Source organism: Podarcis muralis, chromosome 8 (genome assembly GCF_964188315.1).
Source record: "Podarcis muralis chromosome 8, rPodMur119.hap1.1, whole genome shotgun sequence".
NCBI lineage: Eukaryota > Metazoa > Chordata > Lepidosauria > Squamata > Lacertidae > Podarcis > Podarcis muralis.
Genome location: NC_135662.1, coordinates 12,918,254 through 12,942,926, shown reverse-complemented (window position 1 = coordinate 12,942,926; position 24,673 = coordinate 12,918,254). Strand labels below are relative to the sequence as shown.

The 24,673-nt window shown below is 46.4% G+C and overlaps 1 protein-coding gene across 1 annotated transcript in view; it reads left to right on the top strand.

The window, feature by feature from the left end:
• LOC114600252 (uncharacterized) overlaps positions 1 to 17,789 on the top strand; it is a 30,075-nt gene extending 12,286 nt beyond the window's left edge. The window contains exons 3-5 of the mRNA XM_077933622.1: positions 5,491 to 5,556; positions 16,285 to 16,311; positions 16,897 to 17,789. Coding sequence (XP_077789748.1) covers positions 5,491 to 5,556; positions 16,285 to 16,311; positions 16,897 to 16,946 — 143 coding nt within the window. The 3' untranslated portion in view covers positions 16,947 to 17,789. The remainder of the gene's footprint in view (positions 1 to 5,490; positions 5,557 to 16,284; positions 16,312 to 16,896) is intronic.
• The last annotated feature ends 6,884 nt before the right edge of the window (positions 17,790 to 24,673 follow it).

Below are 24,673 nucleotides of genomic sequence, written 5' to 3'. Positions count from 1 at the left end.
ACTTATTTTTCAGAAATCCATGCTGACTATTGGTGATCACAGCATTCCTTTCTAGGTGCTCACAGACTGTTTGCTTAATGATCTGCTCCAGAATCTTCCCTGGTATTGATGTCAGACTGACTGGGCGATAATTATTTGGGTCCTCTCTTTTCCCCTTTTTGAAAATAGGGACAACATTTGCCCTCCTCCAGTCTGCCGGGACTTCGCCTGTTCTCCAGGAATTCTCAAAGATGACTGCCAGTGGTTCTGAAATCACATCTGCCAGTTCTTTTAATACTCTTGGATGCAGTTCATCTGGCCCTGGAGACTTGAATACATCTAGACTAGCCAAGTATTCTTGTACTATCTCCTTAGTTATTCTGGGCTGTGTTTCCTCTGCTGAATCATTTGCTCCAAATTCTTCAGGTCGGGCATTCTTTTCTTTATCAGAGAAGACTGAGGCAAAGAAGGCATTGAGGAGTTCAGCCCTTTCTGTGTCCCCTGTTTGCATTTCACCATCTTCTCCTCTGAGTGACCCCACTGTTTCTTTGTTCTTCCTTTTGCTACGAGCATACCCATAAAAGCCTTTTTTGTTGCTTTTAACCTCTCTAGCAAGCCTGAGTTCATTCTGTGCTTTAGCTTTTCTGACTTTGTGTCTACACGTGCTGGTTATTTGTTTGAATTCCTCTTTGGTGGTTTCCCCCCTTTTCCATTTTTTGTACACATCCTTTTTTAATCTTAACTCAGTTAAAAGTTCTTTAGATAGCCACCCTGGCTTCTTTAGGCACCTTCCATGTTTCCGTCTCATTGGTATTGCCTGAAGTTGTGCTTTTACTATCTCCCTCTTAACAAACTCCCAGCCATCATGAACTCCCTTTCCTTTTAGTATTACTGTCCATGGGATCTCACCCAGCACTTCCCTAAGTTTTATGAAGTCGGCTTTCTTAAAGTCAAGAAATTGAGTCCTAGTATGCTTGGCTGCTCCTTTCCGCTGTATAGTAAACTTCAGAAGAGCATGATCACTCGCGCCTAATGATCCTTCCACTTCTACCCCACTAACCAGGTCCTCAACATTGGTTAGGACCAGATCTAAAATTGCTGTTCCTCTTGTTGCTTCTCCCACTTTCTGGACAATGAAGTTGTCTGCAAGGCCAGTGAGGAATCTGTTTGACCTTATGCTCTTGGCTGAGTTTGACATCCAACAAATATCCGGGTAATTGAAGTCCCCCATTACTACTATCTCCCTTCCTTTTGCATGCTTGGCCATCTGTTCCAGGAAGGCATCATCTATGTCCTCCGTTTGGCTTGGGGATCTATAGTAAACTCCCACAATGAGGTCTCTGTTATTCTTCTCTCCCTTAATTTTGACCCAAATGCTCTCACTTTGGCTTTGAGGTTCTAAATCTTGGATCTCTTCACAGGTAAACACATCCCTGACATATAACGCCACTCCTCCTCCTCCTTTCTTGTCTGGTCTGTTTCTCTGAAATAGATTGTATCCCTCCATTATTACATTCCAATCGTGGGACTTATCCCACCAGGTTTCAGTGATGCCTATTATGTTATATTTAGTTTGCTGTACCAAGAGCTCAAGCTCATCTTGTTTATTTCCCATGCTTTGCGCATTAGTGTACAGACATTGAAGTCCATTAATCATTCCCCCGTGTCTCTTATTTAAGGATTTTTTCCTCCCACCACTAGTTCTGCGTGCTGTTTGCTCCATTCGGTCTATGACATTTGGATGATCATCTTCATCAATTGATTGACTCCGACCTTCTCGAGCACTGTCTCCCTCCCCCACATTAGTCAGTTTAAAGCCCTCCTGATGAGGTTTCTGAGATTTTTGGCAAAAACATTCCTCCCAACCGTTGTGAGGTGCAGTCCATCGCTTGCCAGAAGTCCATCTTCAAGAAACTGCAATCCGTGATCTAAGAATCCAAACCGTTCCTGTTTACACCATTTGCGAAGCCAGTTGTTCACTTCCACTATTTTTCCCTCTCTCCCTGGGCCACGTCGTTCAACTGGGAGGACAGATGAGATGACAATTTGTGCATTTAATTGCTTCAATTTCCTGCCCAGAGCCTCGTAATCTCTTTTGATCTTCTGGAGGCTATTGCTTGCAGTGTCATTGGTTCCCACATGAACCAAGAGGAAGGGGTATTTGTCAGTGGGTTTTATGATTCCTTGCAGTCATTCAGTTACATCTTGGATCTTAGCCCCGGGGAGACAGCACACTTCCCGAGACATCTTGTCAGGCCCACAGATCACTGCTTCTGTTCCCCTCAGTAGGGAATCCCCTATCACCACTACACGCCTCCTCTTAGGTCTGGTCGGGGTTCTTCCGTGAGCTGTCCGTTCCAAGGTCGGAACGGTTCTATGAAAAGAGGTTGTCCATTGTGTCTCTGTGTGAGTCGCTGCTGTGATCTAATTCTACCTCGGGTGGCAAAATGGGATGTGCTGTCCTTGTGTGTTGGGCACGCCCATTTGCTACAACTTGCTGGAGAACAATTTCACAGCGCATTTCAGATGTAGCAGGCCTTATAAGAAGACCTACTGTTTTGTTGATTTTGTCTTAACTTGGTTGAAAGTGAGATGAAGAAGAGATTGAGATCTTTAGTCTCTGTCTTACTAATGGCTGCAAAAAATCGTTTGGGTAAGAAAATGGAAAGACCAGAATGTACCAACTGTTTGGGAATGGCTAATGAATTGTGTCGGAAGTGGCAGCACAGGATAAATTGATAGGTGCTATTGGGAAAAGAGAAGGTGTAAAATGGAATATTATGTATGCAGAGAGATGGAATTGTTTTGTGCATTACTGGAATGAGCTATATGGTAAGATATTTGTTTATGTAGTTTATCCCATTTTCTGTTTATAAATGTATCACTAGACTTTGTTTAAATAATTTTTTTTAAAAAAAGAAGTACCAGCACAGTCTCAGCCAGCACAAGCTTACAGTCTAACAAACCTGATATGAATGGGAAAAGGGATGTGAGCAGATGAGATGGTCCTAACAGAGATAGTTCTGGAAGTTAGGGTCCTCTTTTTTCTTCTTCTTTGGCGATCACTCATAAGCAAGTAAGATTGTCTTCCATGAACACAGTTTTAACAGTGAGTCTGTAGGTGACTGTGCAGGCCAATTCTGGATCCACACGTCCTTCCACAGTGGAGACATAGATTTCCGGGCAGGAGTTGATCACCGTGAGGGTTTGCCAAATTTGCCTTCCTCTCAGCACGTTTCTCCCTTTCGTCCTGAGTTCCAGCATCTTCAAAGTCCATGACAGCTTTGGTAAAGGCTGTTCTCCAATTGGAGCGGTCTCAGGCCAGTGTTTCCCAGTTGTCAGTGTTTATACAGTGGTACCTCGGGTTAAGTACTTAATTCGTTCCGGAGGTCTGTTCTTAACCTGAAACTGTTCTTAACCTGAAGCATCACTTTAGCCAATGGGGCCTCCCGCTGCACGATTTCTGTTCTCATCCTGAAGCAAAGTTCTTAACCCGAGGTACTATTTCTGGGTTAGCGGAGTCTGTAACCTGAAGCATCTGTAACCTGAAGCGTATGTAACCCGAAGTACCACTGTACTACATTTTGCCTTGAGAGAGTCTTTAAACTTCTTTTGTTGACCACCAGCATTATGCTTCCATTTTTAAGTTTGAAATAGAGTAGTTGCTTTGGAAGATGATAATCAGGCATCTGCACAACATGACCAGTCCAACAAAGTTGATGTTGAAGAATCATTGCTTTGACACTGGTTAGGGTCCTAGTGGCAGCTAGCCCCCAATCGGTCAATGAGTTGGTCAGCCTAGCATACCCCATGCATGGAGACTGTTGCTTTCTGAAAGTGACCTGATACATGGCATGAGCAGCACAGGTCTGTTGTTGAAAATGGCAGTCACCTGACGATCATGTCCAAAGGCACATGAGGCCACCATCTTCCTGAAGCTATTCAGGTCTCTGTCCAGTCAGTTGTCTGTATGGGAGACTTCCCGGACACAACATTCATGCATACTTGGATACATCCATGAAGTCATGGAGATAGTGGCTAGAGAATAGTTTTTCTCCTTCACTCATGACACTTGAACTGATGGGCATCCAATGAAGCGGAATCTTGGAAGATTTAGGACAAATAAAAGGACTATCTACCTACTAGAAAAGATGGGCCATTGAAACTGATGGGATAAGCTGAATTACCAAGAGGTGGAGAGTAAGATGAGACAGTTTTCAAGGAGGATTGGAATATGTTTGTAGACTATCAAAAAATATGTATTGTGAACATGTTAAAACACAAGCAGGTTTGGAGTAAGGACAGCACTAAAATGTATATCTGAGAATATAGTAAAAGAGAGGTTTAGAATAGGCAAACTCAGCCCTCCAGATGTTTCGGGACTACAATTCCCATCATCCCTGGTCCTGTTAGCTAGGGATGATGGGAGTTGTAGTCCCAAAACATCTGGAGGGCCGAATTTTCCTATGCCTGGTTTAGAATAATGATACAGTGGTACCTTGGTTTTCGAACAGAATGTGTTCTGGAAGTTCGTTTGACTCCTGGAACCATTCAAAAACCAAAGTGTGGCTTCCGATTGGGTGCAGGATGTTCCTGCAGCCAATCGGAAGGTGCAGAAGGCACGCCGGACGTTCAGCTTCCAAAAATTGCTCGAAAACCGAAACATTCACTTCTGGGTTTCAATCATTTGGGAGCCGATTTGTTCGGGAGCCAAGGCATTTGGCTTCCAAGGTACGACTGTAATATGCAGCAGTATTAGAAAACTTGAGGAAACCATGGAAGGGTGGAGGGGAAGATGAATACTTAGAGAATGCTAATTGGAAAATGTTGTACAATTTGTTTTATTTTCTTTTGGAAAACTTAATAATAATTTTTTTAAAAAAGAAAGTACTTCACATTGCTCTCATAAGAGTTAATGATGGGGCCCCTTTTGGATAGCTTTAATAGAGAATTAGACAAATTTTTGAAGGAGAGGCAATTGATGCCTACCAGTTACTGGAAGCAACCCGAGGGGAGAGGGCTCTTGAGCTCTAATCGTGATTTCAGGTTTCCCACAGGCATCTGGTGGCCGCTGTAAGAGCAGAACTAGATGGGCCATTGGTCTGATCCACCAGACTCACTTTCTTATGTTCTTATAGTGGAAGAAAGTGGAGATAGAAATGTAATAAGAGCAGCTCTACTCTTTCCATAGCCTGGTGAAGCACAACTTTGTACAAATACCTGGTCTCCTGTCCTCAGCAGCCGATGATATGAAGTAGGAGCAGGGAAATGTGTTGCCATGAGGACAGTGAAACATCTGGGACATGGCTCTATCTGAGCACTTGACCCAACGCCAGAGGGTAATTAAGGAAGTGACACAACAACAGCACTTCAATGTTACATGGTTTCCCCTTCATAAGCTTTAATAGCGTGAATAGTTCGTTTTACAGACACCTCCCCAATGCATTTTTCACTGTGGTGCAGTTATTCGGTCAGTGAATCATTTTCTATCTTTTTTTATTCAACACCCAGACTTGAGAGCTCCTGGCCATGGAAACAGCTGCCCAACAGTGTCGTCCTACCTAGGTCTACTCAGAAGTAAGTCCTACTGTTTAGGGAAGCTTTTAATGTTTAATACGTTATTGTATTTTAGTGTTCTGTTGTAAGCCGCCCAGAGGGGGCAGGGGAAACCCAGCCAGATGGGCGGGATATAAATAAATTATTATTATTATTATTATTATTACTACTACTACTACTACTACTACTACTACTACTACTAAATTCTATGGGACATGCTCCCAGTAAAGTGTGGTTAGGATTGCAGCCTAAGTCAGTAGTGCTCATGATGCCAATTGTGTGAAGGCAATTAATGCACGCTTAATTTTTTTAAATGTAAAGAGCAGTCAGGGGAGGGACATTCAGTATCAGGATTGAAGGGGTCGGGGCTGCATACACACCAAGAGTCCTGGGAGTTGTAGTTTGTTAAGGGTGCTGGAAATTGTAATTTTGTGTGTGTGTGGGGGGGGGGGGTTAACTACAATTTCCAGGATTCCTTCGTGAAAGTAATGGGCTTTAATTGTGTGGTGTGTTCACCGCCAGGACGAAGATTTTAATTGTTTTTCCTCCTTCCGCAATTGTGACAAACACTCCCTGCCCCACCCCAAACTGCTATTTGCCTTAGGAGAGAAACCTTCATTTGTGGCAATGGAGGTTTCCCTTACAGTGCAAATAGCTTTGATGGGGAGGAGGTCACTGGGACCACTGAGGAAAGGCTTAAACTCTTCCTTCCCAGGTTCCCAGTCCTGCTAATGCTTTCCCTTACACTATGATGATTCATGGCATTCAGGTAAGAAACTTCTTGTCTGGTTGGGCCTGGAATATGCCAGGATTCTCATATATCTGTGTGCAATGAGCATTGACTCCCAAATGGAGGACTTTGATTCTCCCACGAGTTAGAGAACTCTCACACGTCTGACGATTCTGTGTGCTGCATAATAGATGTTACCGGGACAGGGGGAGCAACTGGGCTGTGTCGTTCCTAGGCCTTTAATCCAGCCACAAGTTGCATAGACTCCTGTTGCTTAAAGCCCCAGAGGAGAAGTCAGCAGTATCGAGTCAAGGGTTCTTAGGAAAGCAAAACAAAATAAGAGCTTCGCCGGCGCACTAGAGAAAGGGCAATTAGAGGTTTTCTCTGCTGCGGCTGGATTGACTTTGGCAATGTAGATCTCCCTTGCCTCTCAGATCTTGCAATGGATCAATTGCATCCAATTCGAAAGAAAAGCCATTTCAAGCTGTATAATTTCATATCGACCTAAGGCCGGTGCTGAAGAGGTGCTGTTAGTACCTACTAAGTAGACAGCACATTGCAGTGGGGGACCAGCAGCGGGGGGGAAGGGAGGGAAGGAAAGGCTCCCCTCTGCCCACACCCTGGTGGTTTGCTCCACATTCTTCCAAAATTGGGGGTGGGTGGGTTTAGTAGGAGCCACTTACCTCCTCTCTGGCCCCTCCTTGGTGCAACCTTCACTAATCTATTGTAGGGTCTTGCTTTATGCTGAAGAGATGAATGCAACAGGTCACACAACATCCTTTAGACCAGCACACCATTGTCGTCGATGACTTTCTACCTGCTTTGCACCATCAGGTCCCAGGGTGTGATAACAAAAATAATAAAATTCAGTGTTAAAAACAGTTAAAACAAATCACAGGCACAGGCAGGGCTGGCCCACCCATGAGGCTAGGTGAGGGAGGGTCTCCAGGGGCAGAGAAGAAGAAGAGGAAGAAGAAGAAGAAGAAGAAGAAGAAGAAGAAGAAGAAGAAGAAGAAGAAGAAGAAGAGGTGTCTGGAGGCGGTTGGAGGATGGATGACAGCTAACAGATTGAGGTTGAATCCTGACAAGACAGAAGTGCTGTTTTGGGGGGACAGGAGGCGGGCAGGTGTGGAAGACTCCCTGGTCCTGAATGGGGCAACTGTGCCCCTGAAGGACCAGGTGCGCAGCCTGGGAGTCATTCTGGACTCACAGCTGTCCATGGAGGCACAGGTTAATTCTGTGTGAAGGGCAGCTGTCTACCAGCTCCACCTGGTACGCAGGCTGAGACCCTACCTGCCCGTGGACTGTCTTGCCAGAGTGGTGCATGCTCTGGTTATCTCTCACTTAGACTACTGCAATGGGCTCTACGTGGGGCTACCTTTGAAGGTGAGCCGGAAACTACAACTAATCCAGAATGCGGCACCTAGACTGGTTACTGGGAGCGGCCGCCAAGACCATATAACACTGGTCCTGAAAGACCTACACTGGCTCCCAGTACGTTTCCGAGCACAATTCAAAGTGTTGGTGCTGACCGTTAAAGCCCTAAACGGCCTCGGTCCAGTATACCTGAAGGAGCGTCTCCACCTCCATCTTTCTGCCTGGACACTGAGGTCCAGCGCCGAGGGCCTTCTGGCGGTTCCCTCACTGCGAGAACCCAAGTTACAGGGAACCAGGCAGAAGGCCTTCTCGGTAGTGGCACCCACCCTGTGGAACGCCCTCCCACCAGATGTCAAAGAGAAAAATAACTACCAAACTTTTAGAAGACACCTGAAGGCAGCCCTGTTTAGGGAAGCTTTTAATGTTTAACAGGTTATTGTATTTTAGTGTTTTGTTGGAAGCTGCTCAGAGTGGCTGGGGAAACCCAGCCAGATGGGCGGGGTATAAATTATTATTATTATTATTATTATTATTATTATTATTATTATTATTCCATGCCTGCAGTGTGTGTGTGCCTGTTCTGTGGTTGACCTGCCTCATTGACAGCTCCTTGACGCTGACATCTAGAGGGCAGGCGGATACCACTTGGTAGAAACATTACGCCTACATGCCGGGGGTTCCTTTCTGCTGGTGCAGAACAATTTCACAGATGCCACCGTTTTCATTCACGAGCTGATGATTAGAAAAGCATCTGCGGCGGGCTCTCTGGGAAGGATTGGCAGCAGCAGATGGATCTTCCTTTAGTCCTCCACACTTGTTGGATTAAAAACTACCTCACCTCTGGAGAGGAAGCGATTGGCCTGCTTGATGGCGCACTGAGAATGGAGTTATCAAGTTCAGCGTGGATAATGATGCATGCGCTCGTAAAAATGATTCTGATACCTGTCAGAACTGACAGCTGGGCACATTTTTGCCCCTCCCCCCTTTGCGGACAGATGCCATTCCACCCGGTGTTGGAAGTTGATTTCCATTGGGCAGAGGGGACGAGGAGAGCAAATGAGATGCTGTAATTCAAGTCTTCTTATTGCCAACCAGCTTTGTGCCCCCGCACCCTGCCTGGCTCTCTCCCAGACAGAAATCTAACTTTAAAGCTTCAGTTGCTTCAGGGCAACCTCCCAGCCATTTTCAGTTTCATCTGCCTCCACAGACTGGTTGCAGACCCATATGGAGATGCGCTGCTGCATTGCTTCGGCTCCTGACGCACCAGGCTTAATGCAACTGCCTATGGATAGGCTGGTGGAAAGGACATTATTGCTAATTAGAGCTGAGCTGAAAATACTCAAGTGGGGGGGGGGGGGGTTATTGCCAGCATTTTCAATTCTGCCCAAAAAAGAAAAGGAAAGGAAAAGCTATGGATTTTTGCTTTTTTGTTTCTGGGTATTTTGTTTGCTTGTTTATGGCACTCCTTGAAAAAGCGTTTCACTTATTCATTGACATTCCTCTTGCTTCTAATTACCTGTGGTTATCCTCAGTGATGTCATCATACTGCCAAACTTGATTGGCTACATAGCACTGTGACACCATGTGGTTCTCTGGGTTATCTGTGATTGCATGGGAACTCCCATGTGTCTAATCCAAGTAGCAGGATGAAACACCCACTAAGGAAACCCAAGGGATGCGGGTGGCGCTGTGGGTAAAAGCCTCAGCGCCTAGGGCTTGCCGATCGAAAGGTCGGCGGTTCGAATCCCCGCGGTGGGGTGCGCTCCCGTTGTTCGGTCCCAGCGCCTGCCAACCTAGCAGTTCGAAAGCACCCCCGGGTGCAAATAGATAAATAGGGACCGCTTACTAGCGGGAAGGTAAACGGCGTTTCCGTGTGCGGCTCTGGCTCGCCAGAGCAGCGATGTCACGCTGGCCACGTGACCCGGAATTGTCTCTGGACAGCGCTGGCCCCCGGCCTCTTGAGTGAGATGGGCGCACAACCCTAGAGTCTGTCAAGACTGGCCCGTACGGGCAGGGGTACCTTTAAGGAAACCCAAGGGAACTGAAAGAAAAAGCTATCCTTCAGGGCGGTGGATTTTTGCTTTTTTTGGTTTCATTTTGGGGGGTTTTGTTTGCTTGTTGGCACTCCTTGCAAAAGTGTTTCACTTATTCGTTGACATTCCTCTTGCTTCTAATTGCCTGTGCTTGTCCTCAGTGATGTCATCATACTGCTAAACTTGATTGGCTGCATAGCGTTGTGACATCATCCAGTTCTCTGGGTCATCCCTGATTGCATGTGAATGTCCATGTGTCTAATCCAAGAAGAGGAGTTTGGATTTGATATCCTGCCTTATCACTATCCTAAGGAGTCTCAAAGCGGCTAACAATTTCCTTTCCCTTCCTCCCCCACAACAAACACTCTGTGAGGTGAGTGGGGCTGAGAGACTTCAGAGAAGTGTGACTGGCCCAAGGTCACCCAGCAGCTGCATGTGGAGGAGCAGAGACGTGAACCCGGTTCCCCAGATTATGAGTCTTAGCCACCACACCACACTGGCTCTCAGAAGAAGCAGGAGAAAGCACCCGCTAAGGAAACCAAAGGGAATTGAAGCACATGCCTAGTGAACATTGAAATTGGCGAATAGTATTGTCTATGCTAGGGATGGGGTGGCACTGTGGGTGAAACCACAGAGCCTAGGACTTGCCGATCAGAAGGTCGGCGGTTCAAAACCCCATGATGTGGTGAGCTCCCGTTGTTCGGTCCCTGTTCCTGCCAACCTAGCAGTTCGAAAGCACGTCAAAGTGCAAGTAGATAAATAGGTACCGCTCCGGCGGGAAGGTAAACGGTGTTTCCATGCGCTGTTCTGGTTTGCCAGAAGCGGCTTAGTCATGCTGGCCACATGACCCAGAAGCTGTACATCAGCTCCCTTGGCCAATAAAGCGAGATGATCGCTGCAACTCCAGAGTCAGCCACGATTGGACCTTTACCTTTTATTGTCTTTTACTGACTGGAGTAGCTCTCTGAGGTTTTGAGGAGGGAGTGTCTCTGAGCACTACCTGGGGATCCTGGGGTTTGAACCAGGGACCTTCTGCCTGCAAAGCAGGTGACGAGCTACATCCCTTCCTCCTCTCTTTTCACAACTATTTCTGGAAAGAGAAATAGCTGGGTAACATTCTGCTAGCTGGGTGACGGTCTGACTCAATTATGTTCTCTCCACTTCTATAATTTTTATGTCAAGTGCCGATTGGTAGTGCTAAGTTTTTAAAGTTTTAAAGGTTGCACTATTTTAAACATAGCACTGTTTTTATCTTTTGTTTTGCTTGTGAGCTGCTTCGGATGGGCGTTTGCCCAGATTAAAAAACAAAAAGCAGCCTTGATATATTTCAAAGGAATAAAAGTAACAAAATAAATTAAGCACTAAGGGGGGTTGCAGCAGCATTCGGGGCAGATCACAGTTGGTACACCGAGAAGATTTCAACTGCCATGACTCTTGCTTCAGCAGCAGTTAGGGCTGGGGCCTGCTATCCTTTTCGGGCCTGTGGACACATTTGTAAAACGGAACATAAGAGCCTGTTGCATCAGGCCAGTCGCCCGTCTAGTTCAGCATCCCATCCAAAACAGAACGCAAGGACCAGAGCACTTTGCCCTACTGTGGCTTCCAACAGAAGTAGCTCACAAAGTTCAACGAAAAACGTAGAAGACCCAGTGGATCAGTTCATTCTCTAATCGGTTTATGCATAAGGTCCATATATGTGAAAGTGTCTATTCCACCTGTCTGTTCGTAGAGTCCAACAATTCACACGAAAGGTTGTTGCAGTTCCACAGAAGCCTTTCACAGAGTCTAAGACAAGGATTTCCGGAATATTAGCCTTGTTTCGCCGTCCTAGGCTTCATCAGTAGTACAAACTCTAAAAGGTAAAAGGTAAAGGTACCCCTGCCCATACGGGCCAGTCTTGACAGACTCTAGGGTTGTGTGCCCATCTCACTCTATAGGCCGGGGGCCAGCGCTGTCCGCAGACACTTCCAGGTCATGTGGCCGGCGTGACAAAGCTGCATCTGGCGAGCCAGAGCCACACATGGAAACGCCGTTTACCTTCCCGCTAGTAAGCGGTCCCTATTTATCTACTTGCACCCGGGGGTGCTTTCAAACTGCTAGGTTGGCAGGCGCTGGGACCGAATGACAGGAGTGCACCCCGCTGTGGGGATTCGAACCGCCGACCTTTCGATCAGCAAGTCCTAGGCGCTGAGGCTTTAACCCATAAATATAATATCGTAATCTCACACATTTTTACAGCAAAAATAATATAAAAACCATCAACAACCGTACAGACCATATATGATATCACAGGACAGTGGATCTTATAGCATAGTAGTAGCTGCTGTAAGCAGCAGCTTTTACAGAGTAGAGTTATATGGACAAGTGCAATATTGATTCGAGTAACAGGTGTTTCTCCCTCCAATTGTGGAGGCAGAGTGTTGCCATCATGGCCAGTAGACATCAATAACCCTCTCCATGAATTTTGCAGAATCATGTAATTGTAGAGTTGGAAGGGGCCACAAGGATTGTTCAGTCCACCCCCCTGCAAAGCGGGAATATTTTGCCTAACGTGACTCTACAATCCTGAGATTAAGAGTCTCATGCTTTACCCAGCGGCAGAGCATATGCCCGCGGTGCCCAAGGTGGGCACACTCCCGAGGGGTGTGTGGCATGGAGGGTGCCCTCCCATGCACGGGATAGCCGCTCGGGTGCCTGGAGCAGCACACACACCCTCCAGCCAGGGGCGGAGTGAGCTGCCCACGGGGACAGAGCAAGCCGCTCACGGAGGCGGAGCAAGCTGCCCATGGCGGACATTCGGCGTGCTGCCTGCCCGTGACTTCCAAGCCTAGGCCAGCTGTCAAAATGAAGGGGGAAGCGAGGAATGCAGGCGGGCAGTGCACCTAATGTCACTCCCCCTCAGGGATGACACCTGAGGTGGTTCGCCCCCACCATACCCCCCCTTCCCCCGGCCACTGGCTTTACCAACTGAGCTATCCTACATGTGTCTACTCAGAAGTCTCATTGACCCCAGTGGGGCTTACTCCCAGGTAAAGGATTACAGCCTCAGTCTACAGATTAAACTCGGACTCTGTGAGAGCATGAGGATCACAGAAGCTCTTGGCTAGCCAAATAATAACAACAACAACAACAACAATGATAATAATAATAAAAAAATCATTATTTATGCCCCGCCCATCTGGCTGGGTTTCCCCACCCACTCTGGGCAGCTTCCAACAGAATATTAATAATAATAAAGCAATAAAACATCAAACATAAAAACTACCCTAAACAGTGCTGCCTTCAGATGTCTTCTAAGAGTCAGATAGTTGTTTATTTCCTTGACATCTGATGGGAGGGCGTTCCACAGGGCATGTGCCACTACCGACAAGTGTCTCTGCCTGTTTCCCTGTGACCTCACTTCTCACAGGGAAGGAACCGCCAGAAGGCCCTCGGAGCTGGACCTCAGTGTCCGGGCTGAATGATGGGGATGGAGACGCTCCTTCATAATTGTGGATGGGGAAAATGTTACCCAACTCAGATCACATTAATGGGATCCAGAATTCTGTCTAATCCTCTTTAAAAGCCATCACTGCCTCTTGCAAGAGTAAGTGCCATAGTTTAACTAAGTGCTTTGTGAAGAAGCACTTATTTTTATCTGTCCTGAATTTTCCAAGATTCATGTTCATCGGATGCCCATGAGTTCTAGCTGTCATGGGCACACACACAAACGCACTCTCCCACCAAGCACACATTGCCTCTTATTGTATTGACTTTCTTCCTTCAAGTTAATTTCAGGGCAGGGAGAAGACCACGTGGGAGCCACAGGAGGCCTCTGTGTCTGCAGGTGATGATTGAATCATGAGCTATGAGCACTAGGTGCAGCAGAAGGGGAAGGTGTCAAAGCAGCAGCAGCTAGGGGAGAGAAACAGGATTTAAAAATACATCGTTTTAAAAAATCACATAGTTGAAACGTTGGGGAGGACATAAAAGTAAAAGGGTAAAGGGACCCCTGACCATTAGGTCCAGTTGCAGACGACTCTGGGGTTGCGGCGTTCATCTCGCTCTATAGGCCGAGGGAGCCGGCGTACAGCTTCCGGGTCATGTGGCCAGCATGGCTAAGCCGCTTCTGGCAAACCAGACCAGCGCACGAAAACGCAGTTTACCTTCTCACCGGAGCGGTACCTATTTATCTACTTGCACTTTGACGTGCTTTCAAACTGCTAGGTTGGCAGGAGCAGGGACTGAGCAATGGGAGTTCACCCCTTCGCGGGGATTCGAACTGCCGACCTTCTGATCGGCAAGTCCTAGGCTCTGTGGTTTAACCAACAGCGCCACCCGCATCCCAATGGGGAGGACATAAGTTGCATCAAATGCTGCATGAGCTGTATTCTTCTCATGCAGTCTGACTTCCCTTCTTCTCTCTCCATACTCTCTCAGAATCAACCCCAGAGATTCCCCCTGGAGCAATTTTTGAGGATGTTGGGGGTGGCCTTCAGGAGAGAGCCCAGGTGGGGAAAGTTCCATTGCTACCACAGAATGGCAGCACCCAATACTTGTACAGTAGTACCTCTAGTTAAAAACTTAATTCGTTACGGAGGTCCGTTCTTAACCTGAAACTGTTCTTAACTAGAGGCGTGCTTTCGCTAATGGGGCCTCTTGCTGCCACTGCGCCGCCGGCACACGATTTACGTTCTCATCCTGGGGCAAAGTTCTCAACTTGAGGTAACTCTTCCAGGTTAGCAGAGTTTGTAACCTGAAGCGCTTGTAACCTGAGGCGTTTGTAACTCAAGGTACCGCTGTACTCCTTTGAAATCACTGTTTTGGGGTTGAAAATCAAATCTGGAGATTGTTTGAGACTGTCAACGCCGTCACACACTAATTTCCAGATTTTGGGAGCCCTCCGATATCAATAAACCAAAAGGTCAGAAGTGACACATCTTCAATTTGCAGGCAGCGAGACAAAGAAAAATTGTTTTGAAAATAGCTTTGAACATGGTATTTTGAGGCAAATTCCAGCATCCTTTCTGGATCAAAGACCAGTTTGTCAGGCCATTAATACAATCCTATAGATCAGTGTGGGTCTGCAGACCTCAGGGGGGTCTGTGTAAGAAGAGTTTGGATTTGATACCCCGCCTTTCACTCCCCTTCAGGAGTCTCAAAGCGGCTAACATTCTCCTTTCCCTTCCTCCCCCACAACAAACACTCTGTGAGGTGAGTGGGGCTGAGAGACTTCAGAGAAGTATGACTGGCCCAAGGTCACCCAGCAGCTGCAGGTGGAGGAGCGGAGACGGGAACCCGGTTCCCCAGATTACGAGACTACCGCTCTTAACCACTACACCACCGGGGGGTCTGTGGCACCATTCAAATAAAAAAAACTACCATGGAGATATCAAAAATATTCAAAAGTAGGGGGCCCATGACTTGGCTTTTAGGGAAAAAAGAGGTCCACACTATTTAGCTGATTGGGAGCCACTGCTATAGCCGCCTACTCAGAAGAAAGCCCCATTGAGTTCAGTGGGACTTCCTCCCCAGGTAAATGTGTAGCAGAAATGCCATCTTCTTAAGGGGATTGAGGGGGCCTGTGCACAACATTGTACGACATCATGATGTCATGCAGATAACAGCTCATGACGTCCTGACGGTCTGTGCACAGCGCCAGGGGGCGGAACCAAATGCCTCCTGAATATTGAAGGGGCTTGGTCCCCTCAAAAATACTTTTGGGACCCTGAAACTTCCTCATCCCCTAGGCGATTGTTATGTATTGAGTTGAATAGGATCCAAAACAGCAGTCTGATTGGTCCTAGAACAATAGGATTCAAACTGCAGCAGTCTGATTGGTCCTAGAACAATAGGACCCAGAATGCAGCAGTCTGATTGGTTCACAGGAGCCACCCAATCCAGCTCCAGGTGGAAGTGAACCCGCAACCTGATTGGCCTACAGGAGAATCCCGGAATTAGCCAATCACATGGGGCCCATTGTGTAAATATTGTATATAGAGCAGACATTCTGGGGGAACTTCCATTCCTCCTCACCACTATCAGCTGAATAAAGAGCATGAAATCCACTCTCGACTCTGAGTATATTTCAGCGCTCCTTGGTGTATAGGATTGCAGCCTTAAAGGATGTGGCGCAACCACCAAGAGTCATGAAAATATCATTTCCTCTGCAGAATGGGAAGCTTGAGGCTCCTCCGAACTGCAAGCTGGCTCCTTAATATTCCCAGTAGCATAGTTCACACTCTTTATCACAAAAGGAGCTTTGAGTTCTTAGGGTTTAAGCTTGTCCTTGATTAGGTTGGCTTGGAATGTCTCCTCACCCCACCGCATTGTTTGCCGGTGTCTGATTGGAATGCACAAAAGCCCCCAGTTGCTAAGATTAAGGCTTTGTTTCACAGTTCTTGGATTACTTACTAGGTAGGCCCCCATCTTTCGTTCCTCTGCTCATTCATTTGCCAAATGGGGTAAAGGTGCTCTGAATTGGTTGGGCTTAAACCGGGATTAGGAACCACGTGCAACGTTCAAACAATGGGTGGCTTTATGAACCTTTTTTAAAGCCTACCTTCACAGCCGCTCAACTTTTTTTTAAAAGTGTGATGATGCCAATAGGAATTTCTGGTCTTTTTACAGGTGCTACCAGACTGTTAATGCTTTCAGGTGAGATTCAATCACATATTTTCAAAGTTGGGTTGTGTGTTCAAAGTGAATCGGGGATTTTTTTTCATAACGAACCCGCTTTCCCTAAAAAGTAGTCTTTGTGGTAAGCATATCGCTGGGAGGATGCAATGGAAGGTGTAAGATAACAATTTCTTGCCTAATCTTCCCACAAACACATCAGAATGGATGTTCAATAAACAGATCACATGGAAGCAGCTTATTGGACCAGGTTTCACCTTTTTGACACTAACCTTATACTGCAAGTAAATCTATTAGTTTACTTTCCCCCCTCGTTGCTTTTACTCTCTGTTTTATCGTTTCGATTCCATTGTTTCCATCGCATTTACTATCGCTGGCTGCCCCTGAACTACGTACGCATATCAAAGGGCAGAGTGGACATTTGTAAAATAAAACGATCAAATAAAACAAGATAACGTGGAATGAATGGGAAAAGGCTGGCACATTTTTCCACCTGTGAGCTTTGCTTGATTCGAAACTCCACATCAAAGCCCGGCTCCCCCCTTGGCTATTTCTTCTTGTCCCCACAGAAGGTGCTCAAACCCATAAACATGTTTTGTTTTCTAGGGAAACCAGCCTGGCAACTCCTGAATGCAGAATTCCACATCCACCCTTGACCCAAGTACATACTGAGCGTACATAACTGTCTGGTTTGTTGAGAATGTACTCGAATATTTATATAGATTCTTTGATGTTCTTCTCTTTTGAAGGCCTTCAGAATATCTTCCTTTGTCCCCCACCTGCAACACCTCTCACCACCACCTTGAGAACAAACTGTCATATTCTGACTGTGATGTGATGCCAGTGACGCCGAGTAGGAACCAAAGTGTTCCAAAAATGGTTGCATGGAGGGAAATTTAATAAGGAGGAACACTAAGGAAGGAACAGAAATCAACAGCAACACAGCCATTTTATCAGCGGCATCTTTCTTCATGTCAGGGTGCGGGACTCGTCCTTTGGGTAGTGAGTGGAGGTTCCCCAGGCAAACAAAGTCTAAGAAATGTTCAGCTATCCATACTTATGTTGTGTTTGGAGCATGACAAACCGGGAAAATCAAGTGTCCAATTAGAAAAGGTTTTGGACTTTACGGTCCATCATGTACAATCACTTTGCTTAGCTCCTGGAAGCAACTCCAAGAGAAGTACAGTGGTACCTCGGGTTAAGAACTTAATTCGTTCTGGAGGTCCGTTCTTAACCTGAAACTGTTCTTAACCTGAGGTACCACTTTAGCTAATGGGGCCTCCTGCTGCCACTGTGCTGCCGCCACAAAATTTCTGTTCTCATCCTGAAGCAAAGTTCTTAACCTGAGGTACTATTTCTGGGTTAGCGGAGTCTGTAACCTGAAGCGTCTGTAACCTGAAGCGTCTGTAACCCGAGGTACCACTGTACTTCCTTTCCCTTGGTGCCAGGCTTAATCCAAAGGAACCACTATCCTGCATATCCATACAAGGCTCAGGTTTGCGTGTCAGCTATCCTTGCAACCCGCAGTGCCACGTCTGCGCACGCACAGGTCGCGATTTGGCGCTTCTGCACATGTGCAAAGCGCGGTTTAGCACTTCTGCGCATGCACAAGCTCTGAAACCTGGAAGTAACCTGTTCTGCTACTTCTGGGTTCGGCGCGGCGCACAACCCGAAAATGCGTAACCTAAAGCATCTGTAACCCGAGGTACCACTGTATAGCGATTCTGAAGGAGAAAGAGCGTTGGAGCTCTCAGCACACCTGTGAGATCAGAACGTGGAAACAGACCACTTAACTAATGGGGTATGGTATGTAATTTCTATCAAGCCTTTATTTTTTGGTTCTGCCTCCATTTTCTATGTGATTTTCTAGTGATGTTACAAACTATTTTGCTTTTAAAAAAAGAAAAGAAATATTTACCTGAAGGTTCATTCTTCCCCCTTCCTGTCAAGTCTAGCTAATTATCTTTGCACGGGGAGAATGTTTTAAGATGTTGTGTGTGTGTGTGTGTGTGTGTGTGTGTGTGTGTGTTATGGACTAAGCTTCTATCCTAGAACAATAGGCAGGTAGGATCCCAGAATGCAACAACCTGATTGGCCTGCAGGGGCAGCCCAATCAGACCCCAGAAGGAAGTTAACCAGCCTATTAGGCTGGTAGGAACCTAGGATGCAACAACTGATTGGCCTGCAGTAGCAGCCGAATCAGGCTCCAGGAGGGAAACAGAATAAACCAATCAGATGGGACTCATTGTGTAAATAATGTATATAAAGCCTGAGGTTTTTTGGGGAAATTCATTCACTGTTTTTCGAGCTGCAATAAAGAGCATGAAATCACTACGTGATTCTGAGTATATGAAAGGAGGTCTTTGCCACTGCAAGGGCACGACCACACCCGTGACCTTGTAAAGGCCCTGCGTCTTCAAGGGTATATGAATGAGAATTTAGCCAGCCTGCTTATGGCAGATTCCGAACAAAATATAGATCATAGGTTGCGCCTAATTGTATGTGCTGGTTTTATGAGACCCGTGGCCACTGAGCCAAGACTGTTGGTGTCAAAGAGCTATTGTTCAAACCTCCTCGGCTGTAATGTATGCTCTGTTTCCTCCTCCGCCAGCCCTCCTTGGGTTCTGGCTCCTTGGGTCATTACCCGCATTTCATTTCAGAAACTGCCACTCGCAGCCATTAAGCATTGGTATTAAAATACATGATGCATTAGGCCTATATATAGGTGGGAAATGTGGATAATGGTCAGAACGTTCCCTGAACTGGAAGGTTTTCGCTTTGATCCACCAAGAGCAAAAAGAGAGAGCAAAGGGCGGAAGCAAAGTCCTTCCCGCAGGATTTTCCAAAAGAATGAGCCGTCTTGTTCACGGGGCCTGTAGCTGAGCATCCTTCTCCAATGTACTAATTCTCTTCTCTAGTATTTCTCATATATATATATGTGTGTGTGTGTGTTTAAACATATCATTTCCAACAATAATTAAATATACTGTATTTTTCGCTCGATAAGACACATCAGACCATAAGACGCACCTAGTTTTTGGAGGAGGAAAACAAGAAAAAAAATATTCTGAATCTCAGAAGCCAGAACAACAAGAGGGATCACTGCGCAGCGAAAGCAGCAATCCCTCTTGCTCTTCTGGCTTCTGGGATAGCTGCGCAGCCTGCATTCGCTCCATAAGACGCACACACATTTCCCCTTACTTTTTAGGAGGGGAAAAGTGAGTCTTATAGAGCAAAAAATGCGGTCAGATGTCAAGGAGATAAGGAACTATTTTACTTTTAAAAGACAACTGTTTAGGGAAGTTTTTAATGTTTGATGCTTTATTGTTTTTAATATTCGGTTGGAAGCTGCCCAGAGTGGCTAGGGAAACCCAGCCAGATGGGCGGGGTATTATTATTATTATTATTATTATTATTAATACTAATAATAAATTTATCACTAAAATAAATGATAAAAAGGCAAACAGCTAATCTGAAGCATGTTGATCTGAAGCTGATAGCTGATCTGAGAAGTCAACTCCCAAAGCGGTTCTAATATAAACCAATGAACTTTTAAGCACAATGTAATATATGAACTTTTAAGCACAATGTAATATATGGCTGGGAAGCGGGTGGCGCTGTGGGTAAAAGCCTCAGCGCCTAGGGCTTGCCGATCGAAAGGTCGGCGGTTCGAATCCCCGCGGCGGGGTGCGCTCCTGTTGCTTGGTCCCAGCGCCTGCCAACCTAGCAGTTCGAAAGCACCCCTGGGTGCAAGTAGATAAATAGGGACCGCTTACCAGCGGGAAGGTAAACGGCGTTCCGTGTGCTGCGCTGGCTCGCCAGATGCAGCTTTGTCACGCTGGCCACGTGACCCGGAAGTGTCTGCGGACAGCGCTGGCCCCCGGCCTATAGAGTGAGATGGGCGCACAACCCTAGAGTCTGACAAGACTGGCTCGTACGGGCAGGGGTACCTTTACCTTTAATATATGGCTATTTGTGTTGAAGAAAGAAAGACTGGCCGTTTAAAAGTGAAGTGCAATGCATATGGAACAAATACAAAATCCACACATTTCATAGAATGCTATTGAAATCCTGAAAAGATGAAAAGCTCTTACCGATGAGTAAAATACAGGCTCCAAATCTATTTCACAGTTGACCACCCCTGAACCAAAACGAATGCTGCTCAAACTGTCCACATTCCATAAACCTTCACATCTGATACTCTAGACATCTGTTATCTAGCTTAAAAAATGCTGCAGGGTGCTGTAATTTTAATGCAAATTGCAAACATCTTCTGAACTGAGAGGAAAAATTAGTGATGGATCTATTTTGACTGTTTTTTTTTAAATAGTAAAAATGGTCAAATAAATAGTAAGTAAATTGGAACCCACAAAGCATTGCATGCATCAGTGATGAGGACTTTTGTGGTTGGACTCAGCCCTGGGGCCACTAGTCAGGGATGATGGGAGTTCTAGTCTAGCAGTATTTGGAAGGGAGTTTGGAAGATCCCCATTCCTGGCACAGATTCACACAAACATGTCGACTGCACATTTATCTCAGGGCATTTCTGACTCTAAAGTTTTCTTCCTCTTTTTTTGGTTCTTAAGACTGATGGTTGGTCCATTATTCTGCTTGCAATATGCATATGAGTAAGGCAAGTTGTGAAACTGAGGTCCTCATACTACAACTGATGAAAGCCCTCTGGGGATCTTAAGTCCCACTGCTAGGGAGCAGCTTCTACATGGAGGCAACTTTCAGTGTAGACAAAAATGCCCTGTGCAAATCAAAATTGAGGAAAATATTTTGATTCCAAAGGAGGATAGGGTGCAGCCTTAAGGCACATGATGCGCCAATCTTGTTATAGCTGAGCAAATCGATGTCTATTATTATTATTATTATTATTATTATTATTATTATTATTATTATTATTATTAATTTATACCCCGCCCATCTGGCTGGGTTTCCCCAGCCTCTCTGGGTGGCTCCCAACAAAATACAAAAGTGGTACCTCTGAATGCGAACGGGATCTGTTCCAGAGCCCTGTTCACATCCTGAAGCGAACGTAACATGTGACTGCTCATCTGTGCGTGCGCAGTTCTCGTTTTGCCGCTTCCGTGCATGCGCGTGACATTTTGAGCGTCTGCGCATGCGTGAGCAGCGAAACCCGGAAGTAATGCTGTCAGGGGCTCAGGAGCAGAGGCACAGGAAAGGGAGGAAATAGAGAGCGAGGGGGAGGAATCCGAAGGAAATGTTAGCGATGACAGCGGTCCGAGGTCTCTGAGTCTTTCCAGCGAATTGGAAGATTCACAGAAAGGGGCTCCCATGGTCAGAGCAAGGGGGGTGCCTAGGGGGACACCCCAGGAAGAAGGGGCCAGAGGGGACTCAGAGAGCAGCAGTTGGAAATCAGGACCAGCTTCCCCACCAGAGCGCAGTAGGGGGGAGGAGTCCCAGGTATCGGGACCAGGAGGCTCACCGCCAGCGGGAGGAGAGGAGTCAGGATTGGCCACGCCTCCATCGGAGAGCGAGGAAACGGTCAAGAGGAAGGTGGAAGGCTGGGCGCGCGCGCCAAGTTCAAATGTACAGGAGGGCGGCGCAGTTGGCAGCCCGGATAGGGAGCCAGGTCCCAAAGCCCGCCGAAAGGAGGGGGAGGAGTCAGGGGGGTCAGCGTCAGCGTCAGAAGAGTCCAGAAAGGAGGAGACCTCGGGGGGCAGAAGGACCCAGAGGAGAAAGGAGAGACGGAAGAGGTGGAGTAAGGTTAGAGTCTTAAGCTGGTGTACAGGGGGTGGAGACTCAGATGGAGCTTCGCCGGTCTAGCCTCTAAGACGTAGAGCTGGGGCGCTGCGGCTTGAAAATGGAAACTGTACTTCAATAAAGACTTTTGTACATTACTACCGGCTAGCGTTGGTCCTCTGTGAGCTGGGACCTGGAGCCAGCTCTGACAAATGCACTCTGTTACTTCTGGGTCACCGCGGAGCGCAACCAGAAAATGCTTATTCTGAAGCGTATTCATCCCGAGGTATGGCTGTATTAAAAACACAATACAGCATTAAACATTAAAAACTTCCCTAAACAGGGCTGCCTTCAGATGTCTTTTAAAAGTCAGATAGTTGCTTATTGCCTTGACATCTAATGGGAGCATGTTCCACAGGGCAGGCACCACTACCAAGAAGGCCCTCTGCTTTGTTCCCTGTAACTTGGCTTCTTGCAGGGAGGGAACCGCCAGAAGGCCCTCGGCGCTAGACCTCAGTCTCCACGGTGAGGGTGGAGACGCTCCTTCAGGTATACAGGATCAAGGCTGTTTAGGTCTTTAAAGGTCAGCACCAACACTTTGAATTGTGCTTGGAAACGTACTGGGAGCCAATGCAGATCTCTCAGGACTGGTGTTATATGGTCTCAGCAGCCACTCCCAGTCACCAGTCTAGCTGCCGCCTTTTGGATTAATTGCAGTTTCCGAGTCACCTTCAAAGGTAGCCCCACATAAAGCGCATTGCAGTAGTCCAACGAGAGATAACCAGGGCATGCACCACTCTGGCAAGGCAGTCTGCGGGCAGGTAGGATCTCAGCTAGTGTACCAGATGGAACTGATAGACAGCCGCCCTGGGCAGGCACAGAATTGACCTGCGCCTTCATGGACAGCTGTGAGTCCAAAATGACTCCCAGGCTGCGCACTTTGTCCTTCAGGGGCACAGTTACCCCATTCAGGACCAGGGAGTCCTCCACACCAGTCTACCCCCTGTTCCCCCAAGAACAGCACTTCTGTCTTGTCACAATTCAACCTCAATCCATTAGCCGCCATCCATCCTCCAACTGCCTCCAGACATTCAAGTCAGTCCATGGATAGGAAATTGATTTGGTACACCACATAGACAGTCTTAAGATCCAATCCGGAAAATAGACAGGATCCAGATGAAACCAAAACAGAGCTGGAAAAAACAGAAGATGGGAATTTGAATTTTTCAGGAAAAAATATGGACGGATAAGTATAGTTCACATGAAAAGAGACTGGGATACAAGGATTTCGGTGTGGATTAAAGATTGTATAATAACTAATTACAGACTGGTGCTGTAATACATAAACACAGTGAAAGAAATATTGGAGGAAATGAAGAAGATGGATTGAATGTTTCCTAATACTGGAGGTAACGTTGTGATGCTGGACCTGAGGAGAATCTATTGTAGACTATTATATTATTTGGAGAAGCTTCCTTGGACTTATTGCATTGAAAGAACTAATGAGCTGGAGAGTCCTGGATTAAAGACTGGAAAACCACCTAGCAGAGGGGGAGCACCTGAATGCTAATTTGGACTGAACATTTGACTGTTTTGAAGAACTATTGCATATATAACTGACAGACGGATAGTTGGAAGTCCTATTTCCTTGCTTTCTGTCCTTCCTTCCTTCTCTTATTCCTTCCTATAGTACTTTCTATTGCTCTTTCTCTATTCTTTCATTCTCTTTAGGTTAGTTTGACTTTTATTGTATTTTACATTGAAAACTTTTAATAAAAAAATTGATTTAAAAATTTTAAAAGGCAGGATCGAGATGAAACAGAAACAGAGCCGGCCCTACTATTTGACGAAGTGAGGCAACTGCCTCAGGTGGCAGATCCCTCCTTACTCTGGGCCATTCCTCACCTTTGGAAGAAAGAGCCTTTCCAATCTTAAACTAGCTTGTTTTTTCCGCTCTCTAAACTGCTACTAAACGGAGTTTGGATCTGCTGCAACTTTATGCTAGCTTCTTTTACATAGAATTGCTCCCTTAGAATTCCTGACCAAGGCTGCTGGTTTATTGAAGATCAAACTCTCTTACAGTCGTACCTTGGTTGTTGAATGCCTTCGTACTCATCCATTTTGGCTCCCGAACGCCGCAAACCCAGAAGTGAGTGTTCTGGTTTGCAAATGTTCTTTGATAGCCAAATGTCTGATCGTGCTTCTGTGGCTTCTGATTGGCTGCAGGAGCTTCCTGCAGCCATTCGGAACCCGCACCTTGTTTTCTGAACTTTTTGGAAGTTGAACGGACTTCCGGAATGGATTCCATTTGACTTCTGAGGTACCACTGTATTTTCTGTCTTCTCCTTGGCAGCATCCATTGAGAGCAGTAAGAAAAAGTTGGACTACGAAAGAGAAATCTAGCCCATTGTTTCCAGAGCGGTCATCCCATCATAATGCTCTATGCACCACTGTTAACTCCTAAAGACATAAACCAGTGTCTAAACCTGGGCGGAGGGGAGCATTCAGAAGCCAGAGCTGCAGATTTCCACCCTCTCAGTCAAATCTCCATGTTTGCCCACCCAAGCAAAATTTGCAACTGAGCCGGCTGGCTTCTTTCAAAAGGTTTAAAGCGACAGCTTGGGCCTCAGCGAGAAAGGGGTGAAAAGGCGAAATGGAAAGGGAAGGGAAAAAA